Here is a 26,952-nt window from a genome sequence, read left to right as displayed (position 1 = left end):
GAAAAGTTAATATCAAAAGTCTCCAAAATTACTTGACAGCTATATTTTAACTAAAGTTCAGTCTTGATCACAACACTTATGTCTCAATAACATAGGTGACCAGTTTCGGTTATATTTATGTAACCATCTTCAGACCATGGTAGGCGGAGCTCTCCTCAGCTTCTACGAAGTCAACTGATCAGTTGACTTCGTAGCAGCTGAGGAGAGCTCCACCTACCATCCTCCAAGGAAGCCATGGGTCTGAAGATGGTTATATAAATATAACCGAAACCGGTCACCTATGTTATTGAGACATAAGTGTTGTGATCAAGATTGAACTTCACTTAAAGTATAATAATCTATTGATCACTGTATTCTAAAAATGTTTACCAAAATTGTACTTGACTGTTACATTTTAAATTTTTATATTATGTTCTAATGAACGTTCGGACGGACATAGGCTCTGTGTTTTAATGTATATAAAAGATAAATATAACAATGAAACGTTGGTAGCAAACAGGAAAGTTTTATTTATGTTTTGTCGCCTTATGATTAAAATACTGCTACAGAATCTGATTATGCAATAACAATAAACAAAGCTCAAGATCAGAGAGAGAGAGTGGGAAGAGCAGATAAAGACAGGAGTGAGAAGAAATGAGGATAGAAAGCGAAAAGGAGGAAATGGACAGAGACAGGGGGCAGGAGGAGATGGAGAACGAGAGGGAGGAAGAGATGGACATAGAAACGTAGAGGAAGTGGTGAACAGAGAGAGGAGTAGAGAGGAGGGCAGGAGGTGATGGAGAGAGGATGGAAGAGAAGATGGACAGGGAGAGGAGGAATTAGGATGGAATGGATAAAGAAAGGGGGGGAAGTAGAGGGACGAGGCAAGGGAGCGGGGTGGGAGATAAGAAGATTAGAGCATACTTCCAATCTCGGTACATTTTAGAAACATGTGATTTCTCTTTTCTTTCTGTTTCATTTAACCAGATTGAGCCACAGCAATGTGTGACTATTAACAGCTTATATGTTATTATGGTATTGACTGGACGTGTTACGCATTAGGCATTATTCATTTTCCGTTAGCTGTTAGATGTTAGCTGTTATCTGTTAGCTGTTTGCTGTTAAGTGTTAGCTGTTTGCCGTTAGGTGTTGGCTGTTTGCCGTTAGGTGCTAGTCATTTGGCGTTAGATGTTAGGCTTTAGCCATTAACCTGTAGCTGTTAGCCGTTAGTTTTACCCTTTGCCTATCATTGCTGTGTGATACTGACTTACAGTTTCCTGTAAATAGAGGACCATCTGACAGGCAGTAGAAAAATAATGCTTCTGTACACAAGAATCTAAATGCCTGCAAATTATTAAGAAGTTTAGAAGTAATTAGATATATGCTTAGGTTTTCCGTGTGTAGATGAGGAAACATTTAATATGATGGTCCATTGCACTTGCAGAGTGTGCTAAATCTTACATGTAATACAATTTTATTTTGCTCGGATTTTAGTATACATCTGCCTGTTACGATAGGTGTGCAAGCTGTGAGTATATTAATAAGTTGTAGAAACAATTTAGAAGCAGAAATATTTACTTTGAAGGTCCATAGAGAATGCAAGTGTTGTACACCTTACGAACGTTTTTCGAACACGACAGCTGCTTAACCTAAAAGTTCTTATCAGTGGTGCCAATATGCAAGGCTGCGTAATTTTCAGTGTGCTTGCAAAGTGTGCGAAATTTTACATATAATACAATAAATCATAAACATTTTACTTATTGTCGAAACCTTGACTCTGTCATCGTCTTTGGAGATACCGCCTCTCCCTGTTACTGTCTGTGGCCGTCTTGTGATTTTAGAGAGTAGATCTTTCGTGAACAGTCATGTTTTGAGCCAAATAACACGTTGTTGGGAAAATGAGACTCATTGAAGGGGGAATATGAATATGTAGGGAAGCAGTAATACTAAATTTCATTGTCGCAATTTGCTTATCTTGCTTCTTTTTTTTCCTCTCGTAATTCGGCGTAGTAAAGCTATTTTTTCCTCACTGTCCGTTTATAACATTATTCGTTTATGGTTCACTTAAATTTTTATAATTTATTACTTTAAAATTTTCGCATATTGGTTATATATTTTCTGTGTGTGTAAAGTGAAGTGTAGTATATTGGAGGTTGAAGTTCTTTACATTGTATGTGAGTAATGTATGTAAAATACTATGTAAATTGCTTATTACGCTAAATAATTTTCTGATGTAATTTTGTATTTAAAATATTTGTGTGTATAAACTGTTCATGTTCAGGTAAATTTTACAATTGTAAGAAATGGTCACGCCTAAGGACAATGTAAGAAATATGTGTCACGTAAAAGGGAGCATGCTTTTATTTGAAACGGAAGTGGCTCTGGGGAGTGGAGAAGGTGGCAAGAGCGAACTGGCACGCTACCTAGAGCAAGCAGAAAATTATCTAAATAAATAGAAATACAGACTGAAGTACTCTTGTTTCTGATTGTAAGCCTGAGCTGCGATAATAAATGAACTGTCGTAATGTGAAGACAAGGCTGCACTGCAAAAGTAATTACTTCTAATAAGGAAAAGGGAAGTATTTCATACTGTAGAAGTTACCAATCTGACTGCAAGAATTTTGAACAGTATGAACTGCCTGAATAATTAACATGGACATGAAAACTAGAGTAACTGGTTTAGCAAAATTTGGTCACAAGAGCTATCTCTGATAACATAAGTTGGCCCTGATTGAATAAATAAAAAAATCATAAAATTTCCCCTTTATCTCTTTTCTCCACAAATCTAGTTAACACATTGCAATACTGCTCTGTCTTGAGCGCTGCTATGCTAAAGATGCAAATTACTGTATCTACAGAGAGACACTCGACAGGTGCAATGAGTTCTTTGTTAATTTCAATCGAACTGTTTATCGAACACACTTGGTTAAATGATCCATTAAAAAGAATTGTAGGAGATAGGTTGGTAAGAAAATGAAATATGTTCATAAATGACATATTTTTGAATATTAAGAAAAAAGTGCTCAAGGCAGATTTTATATTTAATGAACTCCTCAACATCCAAACAATGCACTTTCCTATCTCTCAAATCTAACAACTTTCAGTATATTAACCAAGTTAGTTAATGGCGCAGCAATAGTGAAAAAAATAACATTATTGTATTTACTTGACATTCCATTAGATTTTATCCTTCACAAATCGGTTTCATAATCATATTGATTGAACAAAATGATAAATTGAAACATCAAATTTGAATCATAATATTGCCATAGCTTCCTCACTAACACTACTTAACATTAACAGCCTAGCTCTAGCACAGCTGAACTTCGACTCTCCCTCTATCAAACCCAAACATTGTCTGTCTCATTGCACCCTTGCGCAGCTCGAAGTTATTCACTTAACTTCTGTGATACACCTTACAACATCGCTGCTCGTGCAAAGTCGATGCAGATATCAAAAATTCAGATAAAAAATTATATATGACATCTATCAAAGTGAGGGAAGCAAGTCACACAATCTGTATGCCGCAGTAACTGAGGCAACACCCTAGTGGAGCAGCAGAAGCTTTGCCTGCAAATTTGCACAAAATTGCTTCAGATGAAGACTGCAGACGGCTTATGGCGTAGCTGCGAGTCGTTGGGCTACTGTATGTAAAACTGAACGACACCAAGAAGGGAAATCGAGCCCATACAGTAAGATTCTTGCAGGCTGTACACTGGATAGTGTAGCCGTCATAATTGTTCGCCACACACAAGCCTACAGCCAACAGACAAGGTTTTTTGTATTTTTACTTTTGTACAGCGTGAACCATTAATTTGAACTGTGTTTTAATTATCATTCTTGAACTTTAAAGAAACTGATTCACCCTGTCATTTCATCCTAATCATACACCTATATAGGGCTCCTTCCTGGTGTTTGATTAATCAGAGTATCCCGTTTTACAGACTTATGAAGTGCCAAGTTAATATAAAGAGGCACCATTTAAACTGTTTTTGTGTAAATATTAAAACAAATTCTTAACAATTGCAAAGTTATACAGTAAAAGTTCGCTTGCGTAAAAGAGTGAAAAAAAGTTACTAGAATCTTTTAAATGACTATACGCAGTTAGTTCAAAGATTAATAGTTTCTGAAAGTAAATTCCAGTAAGAAAGAGGTTTCCTTGAAGTGACATGTTCAGAATAAAAAGTGTGTGCTTTAGTATCTATGTATTTCAGTATTTCAGTTTGTTGATTATGGAAAGTCCTTTTCCAAAGGTCCCCCCTGGCCAATTTTTTTTAGCTTCCTTGAAGTTATCTATTGGGCTTTTCCCCTTTTAAAAATTTAACGTATAAGGGTGTAGTTCAACATTGTTTAAGTGGAGTAATATATATTTGCAGAACAAAATTAAACAGTAGCAAGAAAGTAGACAAAATTCATACTTCTGCTTTTCCAATACTTCACTGTTTCATTGGCTGGATTGGATGCCGACCATTAGTACACGTTTCAAACCACTAAATAAACTTGGAACTGGGCTGTCCTAGCTTCATTATAATATTATTCATATTGCATTTCTGTCTAATCGCTGGGTAAGATCTTAGGAAAAGAAGTGAATAGTCTGATTTACTTATCCATTAGACACATCACACAATCAAATCCTGTAAAAAGGGTAACTCTATTGATTATCTTTTCCTATAAACAGGGCTATCCTCCCGTAGTTTACTGTATTCGGAAACTGAACTAAATTTTAGTAAAAGGGTTGTACGTGGCAACACAGGGACAGGGTTTCTGTTATTTAGGTAAAAGCATACTAAATTACAATAGTAGTGGTTTGGTTATAAGTTACAGTTCGAGGTGCAAAATCGGGCCGCCCTCCCCCTGTTTCCCAGCAACACACATCCGCTTTTCATCGTATAGATCGGCCGTTCGTTATTTCTATCGTTTAAAATAATTATCATGACACACATGCAACCCTGCGCAATTGACTTAGAGATTAGTGCAGGTACTGAACTTTCCAGATGCCGTTGTGACAAACGTGTACCGAGAGTTCCTCGATTCGGGGAAAAGCACCATCGCGAGAGTGTCCACACCATTGGAGGGTAAATTACTAAACTTTGTAAGTGAAATCAGCGGTGCCTCATTCCCTACGCCTTAGAATACACTACATAACCAGAAATCTATTAAACGTAAAAACTATCAAAAATAAAATGCACCACTATGTCACTTCCTAAGATGCATTTCAATTATTAATCTATTCCACGTTTATACGGTGTGCAGTTTGTGGATACATTTTGCCCGCACTTCGTGGCACGGTCCTGCTGGCTGCGAGGATTTCGCTGGCCAGATACTCGGAAGTGGCCAGGCAGTCCGAGCGGTACAGTTTGCATTCCTCCCTCATCAGCATGGGAAACACCCGCTTGCCCCAAAAACTGTCTCAAATAGATTGTCATAGATATGAAAATATACTTGAGTTGCAAATTCGTTCAGCTCACTGAGGTGTTTGTTCGGATCCTTTCTCTCGTAATAGAAATTTCGAGTTCGCCTACAATATATAGCCATCACCTTTTTCCAGTTTAGCATTAAATTTTAAATTGTTATTTAATGCTATGGACATTGTCAGTCCAAAAAGTTTAGATACTAATTAACAGAAAATAGAGAAACATTATGATACTGGCTATAATGCTTCAGATTTTCTGTAGATTGTCTCCCATGATTCGAGTACAGCGCACCGAACGTCCATACAACCATGTGGAACTGCCAGAAATGTCCTTCTTTGAGATATTGTTAAACTCGGATGTTACATTGGTTTAAATGTCGATTATGTCGTCAAAGCCTTGATTCTTCGTGTGAATTTCTGTACTTTGTCGCTTTGTGGTAGCTTTGTATTGACAACCCCATATCTCATAACCATTAATGATTTTCCTTTTTTCCAGAAAATAATTGTCCGCATTTTACATTTCAATCAAGTTGCAGCACGCATCCAAGTCGTTATTTTGTTTGGGAGTCAAGGTGTGCAGGACAAACTTTGCAAACGTTTTTCTCGTTTTGGAAATGTTATAGAGAAACTCTTGAACACCTCATTTAGGGATTTGTTAAAGGAGGTACTCCACCTTGCGCAAAACACTATTGTTTTATTTACTTATAGTATCCAGACATATTTCGCTGAAGTTTCAGCGTCATTAGTGGGTTTTTATTTTTTTCTATTAAACAGGCAAAAATGATTTTTACTAGTTTTACAAATATAAATTCAAGTTTTTAAGGAAGTACTTAAAAGCTTGAAAATCACATAAGGTTTTGTATATACACTTTGCTATCACATGCTTTGGTTTTTCTGATTTTGTGTCCTTTACATTACAGTTGTTTTTCGTTCACAGTGTCACCTGCAACCATATTGATGTTAACGTAGAAAAGTTATTTACCTCGAAATTTCACGATTGGAAATGTTGTGGTTAGGCCTAACATTAATTAATTCTCTTTGGAAGATTGTGTGATTGTGTATGTGTATATGTATGTATGTTTTTGTCTCTGTCTGCAATATGTTTCACTTATTTTTTCCTGCTTTCCCCATTATCTTCAATGTGGAACATTGCACTATTAACTTTCATTGCCACCTTTCATAGACTACGGAAACAAGATGGCGAACAGCTGAATGTGTTCTGGATGGGAATTTTGAATCTTTATGAGGTGTATCTGCCACTGTTGTGTTTTATTGACTGGCGACTCCATATAGTGCTGTGTGCACAACGACCATACACGTGAAATTAGAAGGAAGGTCAGCGTTGGCCGTAATTTTGATGGCTTATTGACAGCAAAATCGATTTTCAATCACATAATGATCATCTTCAGTGCTTTAGTGTATATTGTGATCGTTTCATAGCTTTGGTTAATGATAATAACTTGACATCAGTCCCTATGAGTTTTAATTGGTACACTACAGCACTAAAGATGATCATTATGTATGTGATTGAAAATCGATTTTGCTGTCAATAAGCCATCAAAATTACGGCCAACGCTGACCTTCCATCTAATTTCACTGATGTGTTTGTGTGTGTGTGTGTGTGTGTGTGTGTGTGTGTGTGTGTGTGAGAGAGAGAGAGAGAGAGAGAGAGAGTAGATTGAGGGCTTTTTGGGTTATTAGATAATAACTTTTTTAAAATTTTTATTGCTGTGTAGGCGCCTTTGTAGGTAGGTAAAGGTATGCTGTTTTCGTTTAATTATTTATTAATGTGTGTATATGTGTGTTTATGGGTTGGTGCTGTCTGATAGTTCTTCACGGGAGGGAACGGAGTTCTGTTGCAGAGAGTGGCGTTTTCATTTATACTATTTCTCCTTCGACTATGGCTTTTTGTGTTTGGTAGTTTCCTTAAATCGTTAGTATTGTGCTGGGATGTTGTTGCACTTGAGAATTTTCGAGCCGGTATTGATGTCTGTTGGGATGCGTTCCATGATCATAAGATGTTCAGTCAACATGAATACAGCCCAACAGTTATCACCACCGGCATGAAAATTCTCAACTGCAGCAACAGCCCACCACAAAAATTGATAATTGAAGGAAACTGCCAAATACAGAAGGCCATACCCGAAGGAAAACAAGTATTCAATGAATGTACGCAAGCTCTCTGTAACGAAAATATGTTCTCTGTCCTCAAAGAACTGGGAGAGAAACACACATACACAGACTAAATAATGGAATATAGCTGAACAAAATTCACAAACCTTCACCTACTTACACACACACACACACACACACACACAATGTCACATAAATTTAAAACTCCCACCAACAACACATTCAACTATGAAAAGAAAATGGTTCTGAGCACAATGGGAACTTAACACCTGAGGTCATCAGTTCCCTAGAACTTAGAAATACTTCAACCTAACTAACCTAAGGACATCACACACATCCATGCCCGAGACAGGATTCGAACCTGCAACAGTAGCGGTCGCGCGGTTCCAGACTGAAGCGCCTAGAACCGCTCGGCCTTCAACTAGTCAACTGTCCGTCATCTTGTTTTCCTAGTTTCTAATCAGTGATAGTGAAAGTTACATAGGGCAGTTTTTCACAGTAAAAATAATGGGAAACCAGCAATAGTAAGGGGAACATATTACAAATACAGACACAAACACACACACAATCTTCTATGTAGAATCAATACTGGGCTGAACCAGAACATTTCCATTTGTAAAATTTGAAGGTAAATAACTTTTTTACAATAAATTCTATGTGATTATAATTGACAGACTGCGAAAGAAAACCAGCTGTAATGCAATGCATAAAAAAATCAGGAAAACCCAACACGTGTTAACAAAAGTTGTATACACAAAACTTTTGTCTGCTTCTCAGATTTCTGAACTTTTTCTGAAACTATATATATATATAGTTTGGAAATGATGTTTATCTTGATCTCTATTCCAATTTTCTGTAAAGTTCCGAAACTCTCGGAAACGAGGTGATGTAAAACTTTTTTTGATGTGTATATTAGTTCTAATTTCTCGAATTTTACTGTTGTGATCGTTTAGCAAGACACACACATACGCACACACACACACACACACACACACACACACACACACATATATATATATATATATATATATATATATATATATATATATATATATATGTGTGTGTGTGTGTGTGTGTGTGTGTGTGTGTGTGTGTGTGTGTTTGTTTGTACATATGGTAAAGGGCATTTTTCCTTTTCAATAGAAAAAAAATGTAAGCACACTGATGACTTTGTAACTCAGTGAAACATGTCTGGGCAATAGAAGGAAAGGAAACAATGGCGCTTTGCTAAAGGCGAACACCTCCAGAAACAAATTAATTTGTAAGCAAACTCGGAAAGAAGAGCTTCAACCTGAAGATGACTTAGGAAAGTGGCTCCACTGTAATTTGTAGTACAACAACGTTGAGATAATGTCGCACATCCACTACTAAACACTGCGTGTTCACAACTGACTGGTCGAATGTACATCTGTGGTTTACAGATGTTACTTCAAACTGGCGATGCATATACGCCAGGAGATAAACTGACGGAAATTTTTAGACGGATGGTGTATGTCTTTTCTCTTGGAATATGTAAGCCCAATGTCTCTTTACTACTGATATAGGAGTGTTCCTTAATTCTTACGTCAAAATATATGTCAGTAAGGCCAATATAACTTTTTTCACTAGCTCAACTTAATATTCTACAGACCCACATATTTTCCAAACTTACAGTTCTATGCAAAAACAGACATAATGTCTGATAGGATAGCCGCAATCAGTGATTTTACAATGTTACTTATAATCTGTTTTCATTGCAAAATGTTTATTCATATGACCGGTTTCGGATCATCTAGAACCATCTTCAGATCTGATATTTCGGTTACAGGAGTAACCCGTCCAAATACAGCAACTTTCACATTCTGCGTCACATGTTCTAGATGAACCGAAACTGGTCATATGCAAAAACATTTTGCAAACAAGATGGATTATAAGTAACATTGTTAGAATTCTAAATTGTGACACATTTGAGTTCCCGTTATTCTGGAATTTGTGCTGAGTCCTATTTACATACTCCACAGGCGAGGTATTTGACCTTATCAAATGAAGGTTGCAAATATGACTTTTCATATTTTTATTTATTTATTTTCTTTTTTTGCTTATGACTTTCAGGATCTCTCGCTCACACTCGTTTGCATCAACCTATGTTTTCTCTTCCAGTTGGCATAACGGAAAGCTTATAAATCTGTGGATAACGCACATATAATCACATCAGTACAGATTGAATTACTATGTATTTGAAAAAATGTCAATCAGTTCATTACAAATTCTCAAATTCTTTCTACCTCAAATTATGTAATGTATTTAGTCTTCCAGTGCAGGCTGCTAAATTTCTTAGCTAAATTCTCCACTAGCAATTTGTTCTCATTGTACTGAATACTTCAGTAAGAAACGTGTCTTCTGTAATAAATGATGTCTTCCTTAACTGCATAACAAAAATAATGCCTGCTGTAATTCCTGATAAAAAATTATCCATAAGCCACTAACATACATACTTCAATTCCGTGAGCTATAAAATGTTAAGGTTTTCAGGCCTAGTGTCATGCGGGCAGTGAGCGATGAAAATGTGAGAGGATCTATAAATGTCTCAGAAGAAGGAACCTGCTTGTTGCTTCACACAAATCTTAGAATGATTTGCCTTATCGAAGCCTTCATCTTGCTGTCAACTCAGGGCTTAGACGACGAGTTGGATTCCTGCAGTCATTCCAGTGTCTATGTTCCATTCCATGACAATGGACATGCTTGTTCTCCGATATTTTAATCTCTAAGCATTCGACTGTGCATCCCTTGTCTGACTTCAGTCTCCGAGCACAAAAGTGACACCGCATCTGAGAGCTAATCGCCGTAGACAAAAGACGTCAAGTGCAAGGATAATAATACTAGGTCGGCCGGTGGTGGGCTCTTACCAGGAGGCGCTGGTAAGGCTTTTGGGTTGTGTGGTTGTGATCCGCGAAACTTTTCCGTTCCGTACAGTGCTGCGGTGCTCATCTTCAGAAATGCTCCTCGGTCCACTAAGTTTTGCCTATTCGGCAAGACTCAGCGAAATGAGCAGCACCTCTCAAGATGTCCAGCGCAGCCCTAGACGAAATGTTAGGAATGGAGAAGTTTTCTTGACCACGTCCAAATACCTTAGCAGATTTTCTAGCATCTAAGACATCTGCTCATGAAAGCCTGCGTTTTATGGTCTACCTGAAAGGTTTGGGCCAACTGTGAAGCAGCACAAGAAGGATGCAGTTGAGCTGGCCCAGATCACCACGTTAGAGCTGCAGGGCATGGGAGATGAAGACTGCCTACTGTCAATAGGCAGTCACACGTCACAAGACGAAATCGACAGTTTGTGTCAACATTGTATCAGCCGCTCACGATTTCGCATAACACTGATTCGTCAAGTGATGGGACTAAGTGCTTCATCCTCCATCCCCCCTTCGCCCCGTCCCCTTCTTACTTGCTCAATTCTCATTCATGCCTACGCCAAGTCAAATTGGCACTGAGACTACATATATATTAGTTTTCTACGAATGATAACAGTAAACTGCACACTTCATCCGAACAAGCCTCGAGAAGGCCAACTGTACCGACCGGTCGTCGTGCCATCCTCGGCCGATAGGCGTTACTGGATGCGTATATGGAAGGACAAATGGTCAGCAAACCGTCTCCCGGACGTTTTCAGTCTTCGTGACTGGAGCCGCTACTTCTCAAGCAAATAGCTGCTTAGTTGGCCTCACAAGGGCTGAGTGCACCCAGCCGGCCAACAGCGCTAGGCAGACCCAGACGGTGACCCATCCGAGTGCTAGCCCAGCCCGACAGCTCTTAACTTCGGTTATCTGACGGGAATCGGTGTCACCACCGCGGCAAGGCCTTTGGCCAATGACAACAATAAACATTCAAGCGCAGTTCACTACTTCTTTGGCGTCCAACGTGGATTGACCTTATTAGAAAAATTCAATATTTGAATAAATTTACTACAAGGCAGAAGCTACAACATGCAGCGTCCCACATGAAGGGGCACTAACTAGCTTATAGCATGTAGAGGGCAGAACTAGAGGCAGCAGGCAGAGTACGTTAGTTGTGACGGACTTACCATATGCTGATCATCTATTCTGCTGATGGAGCGTACAAAGATGTTAACTTTTACCACAGTGGGACTCTCTGCAAACGAGAAAACAAAGGAAACAAATAATTATTCAACAAACAGAAAAAGTGTCTGCCTCAGCTTTTATCTTGCATTTATTAAATATTGCTGCAACCAGCAGAATACACCTTTAGCTATGGCGACATGTGTTTTTACGCTAAGGGAAAACAACACGTCAGCAGGAACAGATAACACAAATTAACTGTAGGAAACTGTAGTTTAAGGTGATACGAAAGAGGGCCTAAGAAAGCAAGATAGTAAGTACAGAAAAGAGGTGTGACAAAGAACACTGTGCTGACTTTCTGGAACACTGTAAGCTACTAAATTGCCTCTCATAGACAAAAGAACAAGAGTTGACTGTTTTGCACGTTGTGGATATAATTTCAGGTATGTATACCGCACTATGTTTTCATAAGAGGTGAGGCAATAAATAAGGGACCATGGGCCAAAGATGAACGACTAACAGCTATGAAGTGTGAAGCCTTCTCAGTCGAATGCTGCACCTCTGGTGTCTGTAGACAAATATGTGAGGCCGTGGCCTTCATTCGTGTAATCATTGTCATTTTATTTTGTTGGAATGGTAAGTGTGATAACTGAGAAACCAACTGTCGTGAAGGTTCACATAAAACTTGGAAAAAATTCTACTAACACCCAACCTTTACTAAAAGAAGTGTACGACGCAGACTGTTTATTATACAGGGTGATTCAAAAAGAATACCACAACTTTAAAAATGTGTATTTAATGAAAGAAACATAATATAACCTTCTTTTATACATCATTACAAAGAGTATTTAAAAAGGTTTTTTTTCACTCAAAAACAAGTTCAGAGATGTTCAATATGGCCCCCTCCAGACACTCGAGCAATATCAACCCGATACTCCAACTCGTTCCACACTCTCTGTAGCATATCAGGCGTAACAGTTTGGATAGCTGCTGTTATTTCTCGTTTCAAATCATGAATGGTGGCTGGGAGAGGTGGCCGAAACACCATATCCTTAACATACCCCCATAAGAAAAAATCGCAGGGGGTAAGATCAGGGCTTCTTGGAGGCCAGTGATGAAGTGCTCTGTCACGGGCTGCCTGGCGGCCGATCCATCGCCTCGGGTAGTTGACGTTCAGGTAGTTACGGACAGATAAGTGCCAATGTGGTGGCGCTCCATCCTGCTGAAATATGAATTGTTGTGCTTCTTGTTCGAGCTGAGGGAACAGCCAATTCTCTAACATCTCCAGATACTGTAGTCCAGTTACAGTAGCACCTTCGAAGAAAAAGGGACCAAAAACTTCATTGGCTGAAATGGCACAGAAAACGTTCACCTTAGGCGAGTCACGTTCATACTGCGTTGTTTCCCGCGGATTCTCAGTGCCCCATATACAGACATTGTGACGGTTGACTTTCCCGTTAGTGTGGAAAGTTGCTTCATCACTAAACACAATCTTTGAAACGAAAGATTCATCTGTTTCCATTTGAGCAAGGATAAAATCACAGAAATCGATTCTTTTAATCTTATCAGCTGCAGACAGTGCTTGAACCAACTTCAGACGATAAGGTTTCATAACTAACCTTTTTCGTAGGACTCTCCATACAGTTGATTGTGGAATTTGCAGCTCTCTGCTAGCTCTGCGAGTTGATTTTCCTGGGCTGCGAACAAATGCTTGCTGGATGCGTGCTACATTTTCATCACTCGTTCTCGGCCGTTCAGAACTTTTCCCTTTGCACAAACACCCATTCTCTGTAAACTGTTTATACCAACGTTTAATACACCACCTATCAGGAGGTTTAACACCATACTTCGTTCGAAATGCACGCTGAACAACTGTCGTCGATTCACTTCTGCCGTACTCAATAACACAAAAAGCTTTCTGTTGAGCGGTCGCCATCTTAGCATCAACTGACGCTGACGCCTAGTCAACAGCGCCTCAAGCGAACAAATGTACAACTAAATGAAACTTTATAGCTCCCTTAATTCACCGACAGATAGTGCTTAGTTCTGCCTTTTGTCGTTGCAGAGTTTTAAATTCCTAAAGTTGTGGTATTCTTTTTGAATCACCCTGTATATGTGAGGTTTTGAGCAGTTCAGGAGCTTCCAAGGTGTATGATTTTACGGTTTGGTCATCCAAAGCTTAGATACGTAATCGAAACATTTAATGTTTTAAAAGTATTAAAATCTCCTTAATAACTTCTGGTAACAGCATTAGCCGTCAATAGTTTCTTTATTACGCCATCACACACGACCGGTCCCGCAATTATTTAATCGCATTCTATGGTGGATAACTAACCACTAACTCCGTCCGAACACGCCGAGGAAGGCCCAACGGTACCGACTGTCCGTTCGTGTCTCCCTCAACCGGTATGCATCACTGGATGCATAAATGGCGGGGCATGTGGCCAGCACACCACTCTCCCGGCCATTGTCAGGTTTCGTTACTGGAGCCGCTATTTTTCAGCGTAGTTCCTCAATAGGTCTCACAAAGACTGGACGCACCCCGCTGGTCAACAGCGCTCGGCAGACCCGGACAGTGAATCATCCAAGTGCAAACCAAGCCCGACAGCGCTCAACTTCGGTGATCTTACGAGAACCGGTGTTACCTCTGCAGCAATGCTGTTGGCCTAATGTGTATAAATCTACCAAAAATATAATGAGAATTTAAAAAATATAAAATGGTAAAAAAGAGGAAATTTACCCAGAGAAATAGGGAACAAATACCCACACAACTAATCTAAGATTGGGTCACTAAAGATACACAGTCTATTGAATTGCATTCGAATTGTCGGAAGCACTTAAATTCGATGATTATAAAATGAAACAGCCAAACTTTCAGTGGGTAGCAAGCGCAGGCAGTGTACATGAGCACTCGAAGCCGTAAGTACGGACCTGAATAGGAGTTCATATAAAACTCTGGAAAAAAACTATATGCAATTAATCTGCGTTTGGATAGAAAAATGTAAAGACTGACCAGCGATGAAAAATTAACAGATGACCGCAAAAGCCACATGGTGGAAACGGGCTATGCCTGAAGTAGAAAGGTCAGGTCACCAAACAGCCTATTTCACATATTGTTATTCAAACTTTCGGCGCGTAAATGCGTCAGGGAGAAGCAGCCAAGTATGGAAGTATGCAGCTAGAGGATGCAAATACGGAGACAGAAGAAACACTACTACGTACCAATCGAAAGTTGGGAACCGTTACAAAATAAATTAAAGGGGAGGAAGAAAGTAAGTAATATAAAAAATACGAAGAAGGGAATTACAGAAAGAGCGGTAAGAGACGCTATGAAAAAAGTAGAAGTGCTGTACAAAAACGGCCTATGATAAAACATTAGTAATATAAAAATTTTACAGAGTGATTTATAAAAATGGCTAAAATTTCAACAAAGCCCATTAGGGGAACAAATTAAATGGAGAATAGCATCCGTTCCACAGCTACCATTGCGATGCTTGGAAAGCAATGATATTTGGTGAATGTATGTAGAAAATGAATACGCTTGATCAAATAATGAAGATGCAGCAGGATTGAGCTATGTTAAATTTCGAAAATCATGCTAATAAATGCGTGTGCTGTAACTGTAGATCGTGCGATAAAAGATCAGTCTGTTTTCCGCAGCGCAAGAGGCAAAATGTTCACCTACTCCAGTGCAAGCTTCCATGTGTTCAATTGAAGAAATGTTGGTGATGCATGCAAGCACACAGCTGAGGACTGTATCCATAGCCTCCAACACAATGAGGGTAGAGAAAAGGTAATGGAAGAGTATGTGGTCAACTTTTTGGGTCATCAGTCTTCTGATTGGTTTAATGCGGCCCGCCACAAATTCCTCTCCAGTGCCAACCTCTTCAGCTCAGAGTAGCACTTGCAACCTACGTTCTCAATTATTTGCTGCATGTATTCCATTCTCTGTCTTCCTCTACAGCTTTTGCCCTCTACACCTCCCTCTAGCACCGTGGAAGTCATTCCCTGATTTCTTAACAGATGTCCTGTCATCCTGTTCTTTCTCCTTATCAGTGTTTTACACATATTCCTCTCTGATTCTGCATAGAACTTCAGTCTACCTAATTTTCAACATTCGTCTGTAGCGCCACATCTCAAACGGTTCGAATCTCTTCTTTTCTGCTTTTCCCACAGTCCATGTTGCACTACCATACAATGCTGTACTCTGTACGTACATTTTCAGAAATTTCTTCCTCAAATTAAGGCTTATATTTGATGCTACTACCTTCTCTACACTAGCAGTACCCTTTGTTCAATTTGCTTGTCTCCATTTGATGTCCTTCTTGCTCTGTGACAGAATTCCTTAACTTCATCTACTTCGCGACCATCAATCCTAATGTTAAGTTTCTTGCTGCTCTCATTTCTGCTACCTCCCAATACTTTCGTCTTTCTTCGCTTTACTCTCAATCCATATTCTGTAGTCATTAGATAGTTCATTCCATTCAGTACATCACCCGGGATAGTAATGTCATCAGCGAATTGTATCATTGATACCCTTTCATCTCGAATTTTAATTCCACTTCTGAACCCTTCTTTTACTTCCATCATTGCTTCTTCGATGCACAGAGTGAACAGTAGGGGCGAAAGACTACATTCCTGTCTTACACCTTTTTAATCTGAGCACTCCGTTCTTGGTCGTCCACTCTTATTATTCTCCCATGGCTCTTGCACATATTGTGTATTACTCGTTTCTCTCTATAGCTTACCCTTATTTTTATCAGAATTTCGAACATCCTGCACCATTTTACATTGTTCAACGCTTTTTCCAGGTCGACAGACCCTATGAACATATCTTGATTTTTCTTTAGCTTTGCTTCCATTATCAACTGAAATGTCAAATTGCCTAAAGCCGAACTGATCGTCATGTAGCACATCCTTAATTTTCTTTTCCATTCTTCTGTATATTATTATTGTCAGCAACTGCGATGCATGAGCTGTTACGCTGATTGTGCGATAATTCCCGCACTTGTCGGTTCTTGCAGTCTTCAAAATTGTGTGGATAATATTTTTCCGAAAGTCAGATGGTACGTCGACAGACACATACATTCTACACAATAAAGTGAATAGTCGTTTTTTTTGCCACTTCCCCCAATGGTTTTAGAAATTCTGATGGAATGTTATCTATCCCTTCTGCCTTATTTGATCTTAAGTCCTCCCAAGCTCTTCTAAATTCTGATTCTAATACTGGATCCCCCATCTCTTCTAAATCGACTCCTGTTTCTTCTTCTATTACATCAGACAAATCTTCCCCCTCATAGAGGTTTTCAGTGTATTCTTTCCACCTATCCGCTCTCTCCTCTGCATTTAACAGCGGAATTTCCGTTGCACTCTTAATGTTACCACCCTTCCTCTCAATGTCACCGAAGGTTGTTTTGACTTTCCTGTATGCCGAGTCTGTTCTTCCGACAACAATTTCTTTTTCGAGTTATTCACTTTTTCATGCAGCCATTTCCTCTTAGCATCCCCGCCCCTCCTATTTATATCATTTCTCAGCGACTTGTGTTTCTATGTTCCTTAGTTTCCCTAACAGTTTTGTACTTCCTTCCTCCATCGATCAACTGAAGTAATTCTTCTGTTACCCTTGGTTTCTTCGTCGTCACCTTCTTTATACCTATGTTTTTCTTTCCAACTCCTGTGATTGCCCTATTTTGAATGTCCATTCCTCTTCAACTGTACTGCCTACTGAGCTATTCCTTATTACTGTATCTATAGCCTTAGAGAACTTCAACTGTATCTCTTCATTCCTTAATACTTCGGTATCCCACTTCTTTGCGTATTGATTCTTCCTCACTAATGTCTTAACTAGAGCCTGCTCTTCATCACTACTGTATTGCTATCTGAGTCTATATCTGCTCCTGGGTACTCCTTACAATCCAGTATCTGATTTCGAAATCTCTGCCTGGCCATAATGTAATGTAATTGAAATCTTCCTGTATCACCCGGCCTCTTCCAGGTATACTTCCTCCTCTTGTGATTCTTGAAGAGAGTAATCGCAACTGCTAGCTGAAATTTATTACAGGACTATCTCATTCCTTGTCCCAAACCCATATTCTCCTGTAACCTTTTCTTCTAAACCTTCCCCAACAACTGCATTCCAGTCCCCCTTTACGTACTGTATTAACCTTTGTATATCCTCATATACTTTCTCTATCTCTTCATCTTCAGCTTGCGACGTCGGCATGTATACCTGAACTATCGTTGTCGGTATTGGTTTGCTGTCGATTCTGATAAGAACAACCCTATTTTCCTATTCATAACGAAACATACTCCCGTTATACCATTTTCTGCTACTGTTAATATGACTCTATACTCATCTGACCATAAATCCTTGTCGTCTTTCCATTTCACTTTACTGACCCCTACTATATCTAGATTGAGCCTTTGCATTTCCCTTTCCAGATTTTCTAGTTTCCCTACCATGCTCTGTCATTCCATGCTTCGACTCGTAGAACGCTTATTATTCAATCTTTTTCTTATCTTCACTTCCCTCTTGGGCAGTCCCCTCCCAGAGATACGAATGGGGGACTATTCCGGAATCTTTTGCCAATGGAGAAATCATCATTACCTATTTCAATTTAGGCCACACGTCCTGTGGATATATGTTATGTGTCTTTAATGCAGTGGTTTCCGTAGCCTTCTGCTTCGTTATACCGTTGATCATTGCTGATTCTTCCGCCTTTATGGGCATTTTCCCACCCCCAGGACAACAGATTTCCCTGAAGATACGTCCACTCCTCCACCCTCTTTGACAAAGCCGTTGGCAGAATAAGGGGTACTCCTTATGTCGAAAGTCTTCAGCCGCCAATGCTAATTTTTTAATCAAAATTTCAGCAGTGGCGGGATTCAAACCTGGGATCAAGGATGTTTTGAATATTTTACCACATATAATGTCAGTGCAGCGGGATGGCGTGAAGACGGATTTCAGTATTCACGCAGAAGGATGCTTGTGCTGGAAATGACTACCTTTTACGAAATTGTCTAATATCCCACATCTACTTCAGTCTACTCCGCAATGAACCATAACTGTTCACCCTCAAGTTTGGAGAGCAACTGGCATAGTTCGTAACACCCCCACCAAAGTGGGCTGATGTCCCTCCCCCACCAACCCTCCCGTGATGTAATCCAAAATTGCGGTCCAGAAAAAAGGGCGGAAACCAATATAACCTTGAATCTGGTCACGCGATAGGCTTCAGCCAATAGGATGACAGTATCTGGTGATGTCATCTGAGGTGATATAGGGCAGGCTCAGCACGTCTGCGGCCTCAGTCTCACTCAGTCAGCCTGCAGCAGCAGCAGACTGAAGACGCATCCAGTCGAGATCGAGCACACACATGCAGAATAGGAAGAAATGGAAAAGTAAGTATTGCATATCACATCTTTGTCTGTAGTTATCATTATTATTACTATTGGCTGTTTTCGTGTGTTGGTCTGTATGTAACGCTTCCCCTCCACTTTGTTCAGCAGTAGCCTTCGACATGTCGAGGCCTGCAGGGTTCAAAACCAATATGACGACCTCTGCCACAACTTGACCTGCAACAACCTTCCGCCATCTTGTTCAGACCTGCACTGAGCTCTGGACCTGTAGCCGGCCGGTGTGGCCGTGCGGTTCTAGTCGCTTCAGTCTGGAACCTCGTGACCGCTACGGTCGCCGGTTCGAATCCTGCCTCGGGCATGGATGTGTGTGATGTCCTTAGGCTAGTTAGGTTTAAGTAGTTCTGAGTCCTAGGGGTCTGATGACCACAGATGCTAAGTCCCATAGTGCTCAGAGCCATTTGAACCATTTTTTTCTCGACCTGTGGCAGCAACAAACTCCAGCATGTCGGAGCCTTTAGCGACCAAATGGGATCCTGTAGCACACATAGCCCACTGCAGTCAGGCAGAAGTAGCCGGCTAAAACACAAGCGGCAACAGGGAAGTAACCGATATTGTGACTTTTACGAGTTCCTAACCAGGCGCGAGTTTTATAGTATCATCTGTGTGCTTTAATACACTACTGGCCATTAAAATTGCTACACCACGAAGATGACGTGCTACAGACGCGAAATTTAACCGATACGAAGAAGATGCTGTGATATGCAAGTGATTAGCTTTTAAGAGCGTTCACACAAGTTTGGCGCCGGTGGCGACACCTACAACGTGCTGACATGACGAAAGTTTCCAACCGATTTCTCATACACAAACAGCAGTTGACTGGCGTTGCCTGGTGAAACGTTGTTGTGATGCCTCGTGTAAGGAGGAGAAATGCGTACCATCACGTTTCCACCTTTGATAAAGGTCGGATTGTAGCCTATCGCGATTGTGGTTTATCGTATCGCGACATTGCTGCTCGCGTTGGTCGAGATCCAATGACTGTTAGCAGAATATGGATTCGGTGGGTTCAGGAGGGTAATACGGAATGCCGTGCTGGATCCCAACGGCCTCGTATCACTAGCAGTCGAGATGACAGGCATCTTATCCGCACGGCTGTAACTGATCGTGTAGCCACGTCTCGATCCCTGAGTCAACTGATGGGGACGTTTGCAAGACAACAACCATCTGCACGAACAGTTCGACGACGGTTGCAGCAGCATGGACTATCAGCTCGGAGACCACGGCTGCGGTTACCCTTGACGCTGCATCACAGACAGGAGCGCCTCGCCTACGATGGTGTACTCAACGACGAACCTGGGTGCACAATGGCAAAACGTCATTTTTTCGGATGAATCCAGGTTCTGTTTACAGCATCATGATGGTCGCATCCGTGTTAGGCGACATCGCGGTGAACGCGCATTGGAAGCGTGTATTCGGCACCGCAATACTGGTGTATCTCCCGGCGTGATGGTATGGGGTGACATTGATTACACGTCTCGGTCACCTCTTGTTGGCATTGACGGCACTTTCAACAGTGGACGTTACATTTCAGATGTGTTACGACCTGTGGCTCTACCCTTCATTCGATCCCTGCGAAACCCTACGTTTCAGCAGGATAATGCACGACCGCATGTTGCAGGTTCTGTACGGGCCTTTCTGGATACACAAAATGTTCGACTGGCCAGCACATTCTCGAGATCTCTCATCAATTGAAAATGTCTGGTCAATGGTGGCCGAGCAATTGGCTCGTCACAATACGCCAGTCACTACTCTTGATGAACTGTGGTATCGTGTTGAAGCTGCATGGGCAGCTGTACCTGTACACGCCATCCAAGCTCTGTTTGACTCAATGCCCAGGCGTATCAATGCCGTTTTTACGGCCAGAGGTGGTTGTTCTGGGTACTGATTTCTCAGGATCTATCCACCCAAGTGGCGTGAAAATGTAATGACACGTCAGTTCTAGTATAATATATTTGTCCAATGAATACCCGTTTATCATCTGCATTTCTTCTTGGTGTGCAGTTTTAATGGCCAGTTGTGTAGTTTAGTTTCTTGAGTTTCTGCGTGTTACTTTAATATCTAATAACCACAGTTCACGCTTTTTCGTTTGCGCATGAAAGTAAACCGATTTTGTGACATATTAGAAGTTCGTAATTAGAGGCAAATTATTTAGTTTCACCTGAGTGCACCGGTAGTTAGGTTTTTGAATCTCTGCGTATTTATCTTAGACACTGTTTCTGCGTTTTCGTCAGGGTCTACAGTAGAGTTGCGCAGCACGTGCCGATAGTCCGCTTATCCGCATAATTTAGTTTTCCACTGTCTTTAGTGTGAGCGGGGACTGCGATTATTGTGTGCGGATGCGAGCCGAGTTGGTGACTTTTCGCTCTCAACTTCACGCTGTGATGGCTTCGGTTACACAGCTTGAGGCTGCTGTGGATGGGCACTACTGTTGTGGGCCGGTAGTGGGGATCCAACAGGCGTCCAGCAAGTCTGAATCCTCCGATCGCTCCTCACCAGTGGCCAGTACCAGTTACTGATGGCACTGCGGTTGACCCCTCACCTGTGGTCGAATGGGAGGTCGCCCAGGGCGCGTAGCAGGCGGCAAAAGACTTCCCAGGAGGCCGCAAGTAAGGCCTCCCCAGTTTGTCTGACAAACAGGTTCCAGGTGATGTCTGTGGCTGGTGGTTCAGACCACCCACTCAACTCTGTACCAGAGGTCCGCAATCGGTCCTGTCGACTATGCTGCAGATTCTTCGACTTGCGCCAAAGAGTGGTTGAGTTTCGGGTTCCGCTGAATAGGTCAGGTGTTTACTATAAGCAGTATTCTAAAAAAGGACAGACAGGAGTAGTGTAGCAGTCTTCTTAATAGATCTGTTACATTTTCTAAGTGTACTGCCGATAAAAAGCAGTCTATGGTTAGCTCTCCCCACAACATTTTCTATGTGTTCCTTCCAATTTAAGTTGTTCGCAGTCGTAATTCCTAGGTATTTAGTTGAATTTATGGCCTTTAGATTTTACTGATTTATCGTGTAACCGAAGTTTAAAGAATTCCTTTTAGCACTCACGTGATGACCTCACAGCTTTCGCTATTTAGGGTCAATTGCCTATTTTCGCACTATTCAGATATCTTTTCTAAACCGTTTTTCAATTTGTTTTGATCTTCTGATGACTTTATTAGTCGATAAACGCCAGCAAAGGGCCTATAACAATATATTGGGGCCGGCCAGAGTGGCCAAGCGGTTCTAGGCGCTACAGTCTGGAACCGCGCGACCGCTACGGTCGCAGGTTCGAATCCTGCCTCGGGCATGGATGTGTGTGATGTCCTTAGGTTAGTTAGGTTTAAGCAGTTCTAAGTTCTAGGGGACTGATGACCACTGCAGTTAAGTCCCATAGTGTTCAGAGCCATTTGAACCATTTGAATACATTGGGGAACTCCAGAAATCGCTTCTGTTTTACTCGATGACTTTCCGTCAATTACTAGGAACTTCTGTGACAGGAAATCACAAATCTAATCACATAACTGAGACGATATTCCATAGCCACGCAGTTTCACTACAAGCCGCTTGTGAGGTATAGCGTATCTTTGTGCATGTGCGCAGAGCCAGAAAGAAACAAGTTAAATGTGGATGTGAAAACCAGAGTTTTGAGGTACCCATCGATTTGAAGGAGATATGCGCGAAATTTATCGCATATCAAAGAGCTTTATTTGGGAAATATTGTATATGTGCAAAGAAGATAGAAAAAGAACCTGAAGATTTTTTTTAAAAAATACTGCATCCGATGTACAATATTTAAATAAATAGTGTTTACATAGAATCTCAAGCTGCGTTTGTGTTGTATTTACTACCTCTCTCATTATAGTCCAAGTATTGCACTTACTAATATCGTTATTTTCAGTGCTGCGCCCATAATCATGCAATAGCCGAAAATTGCTCCCTAACATCTCCTCACCAGTCACTGACAAAATGAATGACGAACTTACTCTTCATGGGTAAAATATATAGCTGAATTCTCTGTGTGGATAATATAGCTGAGTTGGTTAAGTGATGGAGCTGTAGTGGCTACACATACAATTACCATCCTTACAAATGTGTCTATCTATATATGCCCACTACTTGTCGATATGTGACATAGTCGGTATCATGGCAGGGCGAGTGAAACATCCTCGTCACAAGGACTTTGTTGTTGGTGACTGGTCCTGTGAAATTTCAAAACAAGTCCTGAAGAAGAACAAGAAGAAGAATGGAATACTCCTTCCTGATAACATACGAACAGTTACTGTAGGTCCATCCGATTATGGCAAGACAAATGTCCTTATGATGCTGTTCACACACGTAGATGGAATCCGATTTGAATATGTTTGTGTATTTTCAAAAACATTGCTTCAGGCCAAGTATCATCTATTACAGGAGATACTGCGCAGTGAAAAAGGCGTGACATGCACGACATTCAATGAAAATGGTGTTATCCTGCCACCTGAAAAGTAAAGGCAAACACTGTGTTCATATTTGACGATGCTGCTGTGGAGAACAAAGACCAAATTCTAAAATACTTCTGTCTCGGTCGTCATATGGGTGCAGATGTATTTTATCTAAGCCAAACGTACTCCAAAATATGTAAACCTGATTATAGCGTTCAAACGAGATAATCTACATTTAAAACACTTTTACCTAGCACATGTAGGAACTGACAAGTTCTTCAATGATTTTGTAAAGATATGTGCCGATTGCTGGAATGATTCGCAGTATGGCTTTCTCGTTATTGATAAAACAAGAAAATTGAACGATGGTAGGAACAGGCGAAACTTCCAAGAATTTCTGTGTATATAGCTCGGTAAGAGATTTGAGTATATCAGTGTAGGCCGCACAATGGGCATATTAGCGTACATGTCTAGCTCTCAACCCGAGAGAATGGGTGTACATAGACAGAACATTCGTTTGTATATGGATGCGAAAATTCAGGCTACTGTGTATAAAGTTGGAGGTATACGCAGGGTTTTAGAGAAATATTAGCAGACTCTTCTGAGAATGATTAGCTCATTAATTGAGTTAGTTAATGAAATCGATAAGAAAGTAACCGACTTAACTGGAAAGGTTGAGGCTATTGAGGGGAAAATAGATGTACAGGTCGTTGTTGTTGAGACGAAGGAGCAGGCACATAATAAGAGGAAGAAGAGCGGATATATAAGGCCTCACGTTGCAGAGACGTCTGATTAGTATACACCGAGATGTCAATGAAGCGAAAGTCATTCAGACGCAGAAAGCCGTTTGGAAAGAAATTACGGTTACTAAGGTTAGGTCGTATGGATCGACAGCAAACACTAAGAGAGACCTTTAAGCAACGATGGTGTTGTCATTGCCAAATTCACCCGTCACTTCCTGGCCAGATAGATAGGACATTTGGCGTTAGCAGGGGAAGATCGTTCATGCTGGGTACACAGCCTATAAATGAAACTGATGATACAGTATAGGTTGTTGGTAGGCGGCTTGAAAGAACACCTGGCTTAATGAATTTTACTTCCCTAAGACCCGCGACAAACCCCATAAATTATTCAGTTAATAATAGAGAAATGTACCGTGAAATACCGCGTTTGATTGTACGTAAGGTCGCAAAAAACCAGAGCAACAAGAAGTATAAAATCATTATAAAACCAATACTTGATGATGAATATGGCAACAACTGCAGCAGCAGCAGTGATGATATTGATATAGAGCATAAAGCAGGGAACAATCGAATCCCGCAGTATACATATCATGATGACCCCAACGCGCTAATAGATCGACTGTGTCGGCTCATGGCATCAGCTGCTGCAGGTAATACGGCTCATTCGAATGAGATTGTTTCAATAATCTAGGAGCTTAGAGAGAGAATCATCATCGAATAAGTATGGAGACAGTAATGATTAGAGATTTGGATGACTTATGGTAGGATGATCTTCTAGATATGAGGGAATATTCACATGAGAATAATGGTTTCTGATATGTTTTAATGGATATTGATACATACTCCAAATTTGCCTGGGCATAATTGTTAAAACGAAAACGGGGAGAAATGTTGCGAATATTTGAGCGTTTGCTGCAGACAGGAATGACCTCCAATCCGATCACGGTGGAGAGTTTCAAGACTGTGATGCAGCGGTATGGAAAACATCACTACTGTACGTTCACCCACCTGAAGGCGAGTACCGTGGAACTTCTGAACAGAACAATAAAAGGTCAAATGTGGATGCATTTTAATCTTCGTGGATCATGAAAATGTACAGATATCCTCCCAGAAATAATTGCTCTGTATAACCGAACCAAACATAGCACAATAAAAATGAGACCAATCGATGTTCGTGATAATCTACTCTTGGATACAGCGTACTATCGTATCATGTTTCTCTTGACGTTTAAAAGGACAGAAGAAGAAGACTGTATAAGGAAGAGCTTTAAATATTCCTTCATCAGTTGAGGTTCAGGTGCAATTTCGTACACTTTGATTTAAGAAAAAGAGAATCATCTGTATTACGTGCAAACTACTTCCTCCCAATTGATTTCAGCATTGGTGAGTAGAGTATCGCATTGATTGGACTGGACACGGACAACAGCATTCTAACATTACCGAGGCTAATAACGAACTGCATCTGGATATTGCTGGTGAAAAAGACAATGTAGAAATAGAATCTGGTGCAAACGACATCGACGATTTAAACGAAATTTTAAAACATTCTGGAAAAGTCATTTAGCTACGTGTAAACATCAATACACTTAAATCATAAAATAGGACTGTGAATGCAACGATTGACTTTAACAAGAAAGGTTCAATGGGGGCCTACTGGGTTTCACAAAAGGACAGGTTTTGAAGAAGTATTCTAGTAAATTTTAAAAGTCAGATCAGATTGTGGACATACACTCTGTCAGCACAATCGGAGTCCAGTGTAACATTGCAACTAACTCCTATCTCAACGACAGTCTCATTAATACTATTTACGGATTCTTCTCCTCAGTTGCAACAGGATATAAGATTGCTGAGACTCCCACCAATGCAATATACCTTCCAATGACAATTCAGACATTGGATTATTTGGAGTTGCGTATTGTGGACCAGACTAATCAACTGTTTGACTTTCGTGGTGAGGAAATCATTGCACGAGTACATCTAAGGCGGGATGGGCGTACGGTATAAAACCAGTGCACGCAGACCAGAGCACGCCACTTTGCTGCCGAACTACAAAGTGATAACACATGGGAAACCATAAGTCAATTGCCTTGAAACCTCGCAATGACATCCTCACTCAGTATAACCATTTCAGTAGAGTATGATGAGAAAATTATACCTCAGGAATACTTCTCTCATAAACCTGATGCTTCAACCACATTTAACAAGAATGATGAAATTAGGATTGTCATCCAACACCAAGACGCACTGCCGCTTGCATGCAAGAGTTTCATATATTTGAAGGGGCCACTCAAGAAAGCCGACTGAAGTGGTACAGTGGAATCCAAGCTTACACGTAACGCTTTAACATTCCTCTTTCAAGAGATACGCTATGAACTCAGTTGACTTGAGATCGACTGTACACGCTATGTCGGCATAACATCAATCCTTCAAACATATGTCTCTGCATCACCCACGGATCTGAATGGTTTAGAAAATGCGAGATGGTTCATAGATGATCCAGTGGATAGAACAGTTTCAGGGTAAAAACGATTTAGTGCTTGCATACCTCAAAAAATGCTTATGGGCTGCTTTCAGGACACGAAGCAGATTATTATGAATGCTAAATAGGAACTCATTCTGGCATGGAGTGCGACTGATAATAACTCATACATTCAAGGAGCTCAAGAGGAGAATATGGTCACAATCAACAAAATAATAACTATGGAAAATGCCTCACATCAGTGTATCACACGAGGGGTGTTTGAAGCTTTTAAAAGTTCTGAATTGCGGTACATATCTGTCATTAACATTCCACTCTTGAGAGGTTTTCAAGTACCC

At 40.6% G+C, this 26,952-nt stretch overlaps 1 protein-coding gene across 1 annotated transcript in view; it reads right to left on the bottom strand.

Moving 5' to 3' along the window:
* Nucleotides 1–26,952, bottom strand: part of LOC126188437 (glutamate-gated chloride channel-like) — a 161,984-nt gene that overhangs the window by 75,140 nt on the left and 59,892 nt on the right. The window contains exon 4 of the mRNA XM_049930043.1: nucleotides 11,586–11,653. Within this exon, the coding sequence (XP_049786000.1) occupies nucleotides 11,586–11,653 (68 nt within the window). The remainder of the gene's footprint in view (nucleotides 1–11,585; nucleotides 11,654–26,952) is intronic.

This window comes from Schistocerca cancellata, chromosome 1 (genome assembly GCF_023864275.1).
Source record: "Schistocerca cancellata isolate TAMUIC-IGC-003103 chromosome 1, iqSchCanc2.1, whole genome shotgun sequence".
NCBI lineage: Eukaryota > Metazoa > Arthropoda > Insecta > Orthoptera > Acrididae > Schistocerca > Schistocerca cancellata.
Note: the sequence above shows the minus strand (reverse complement) of the source record. Positions and strands in the feature narration are given on the sequence as shown.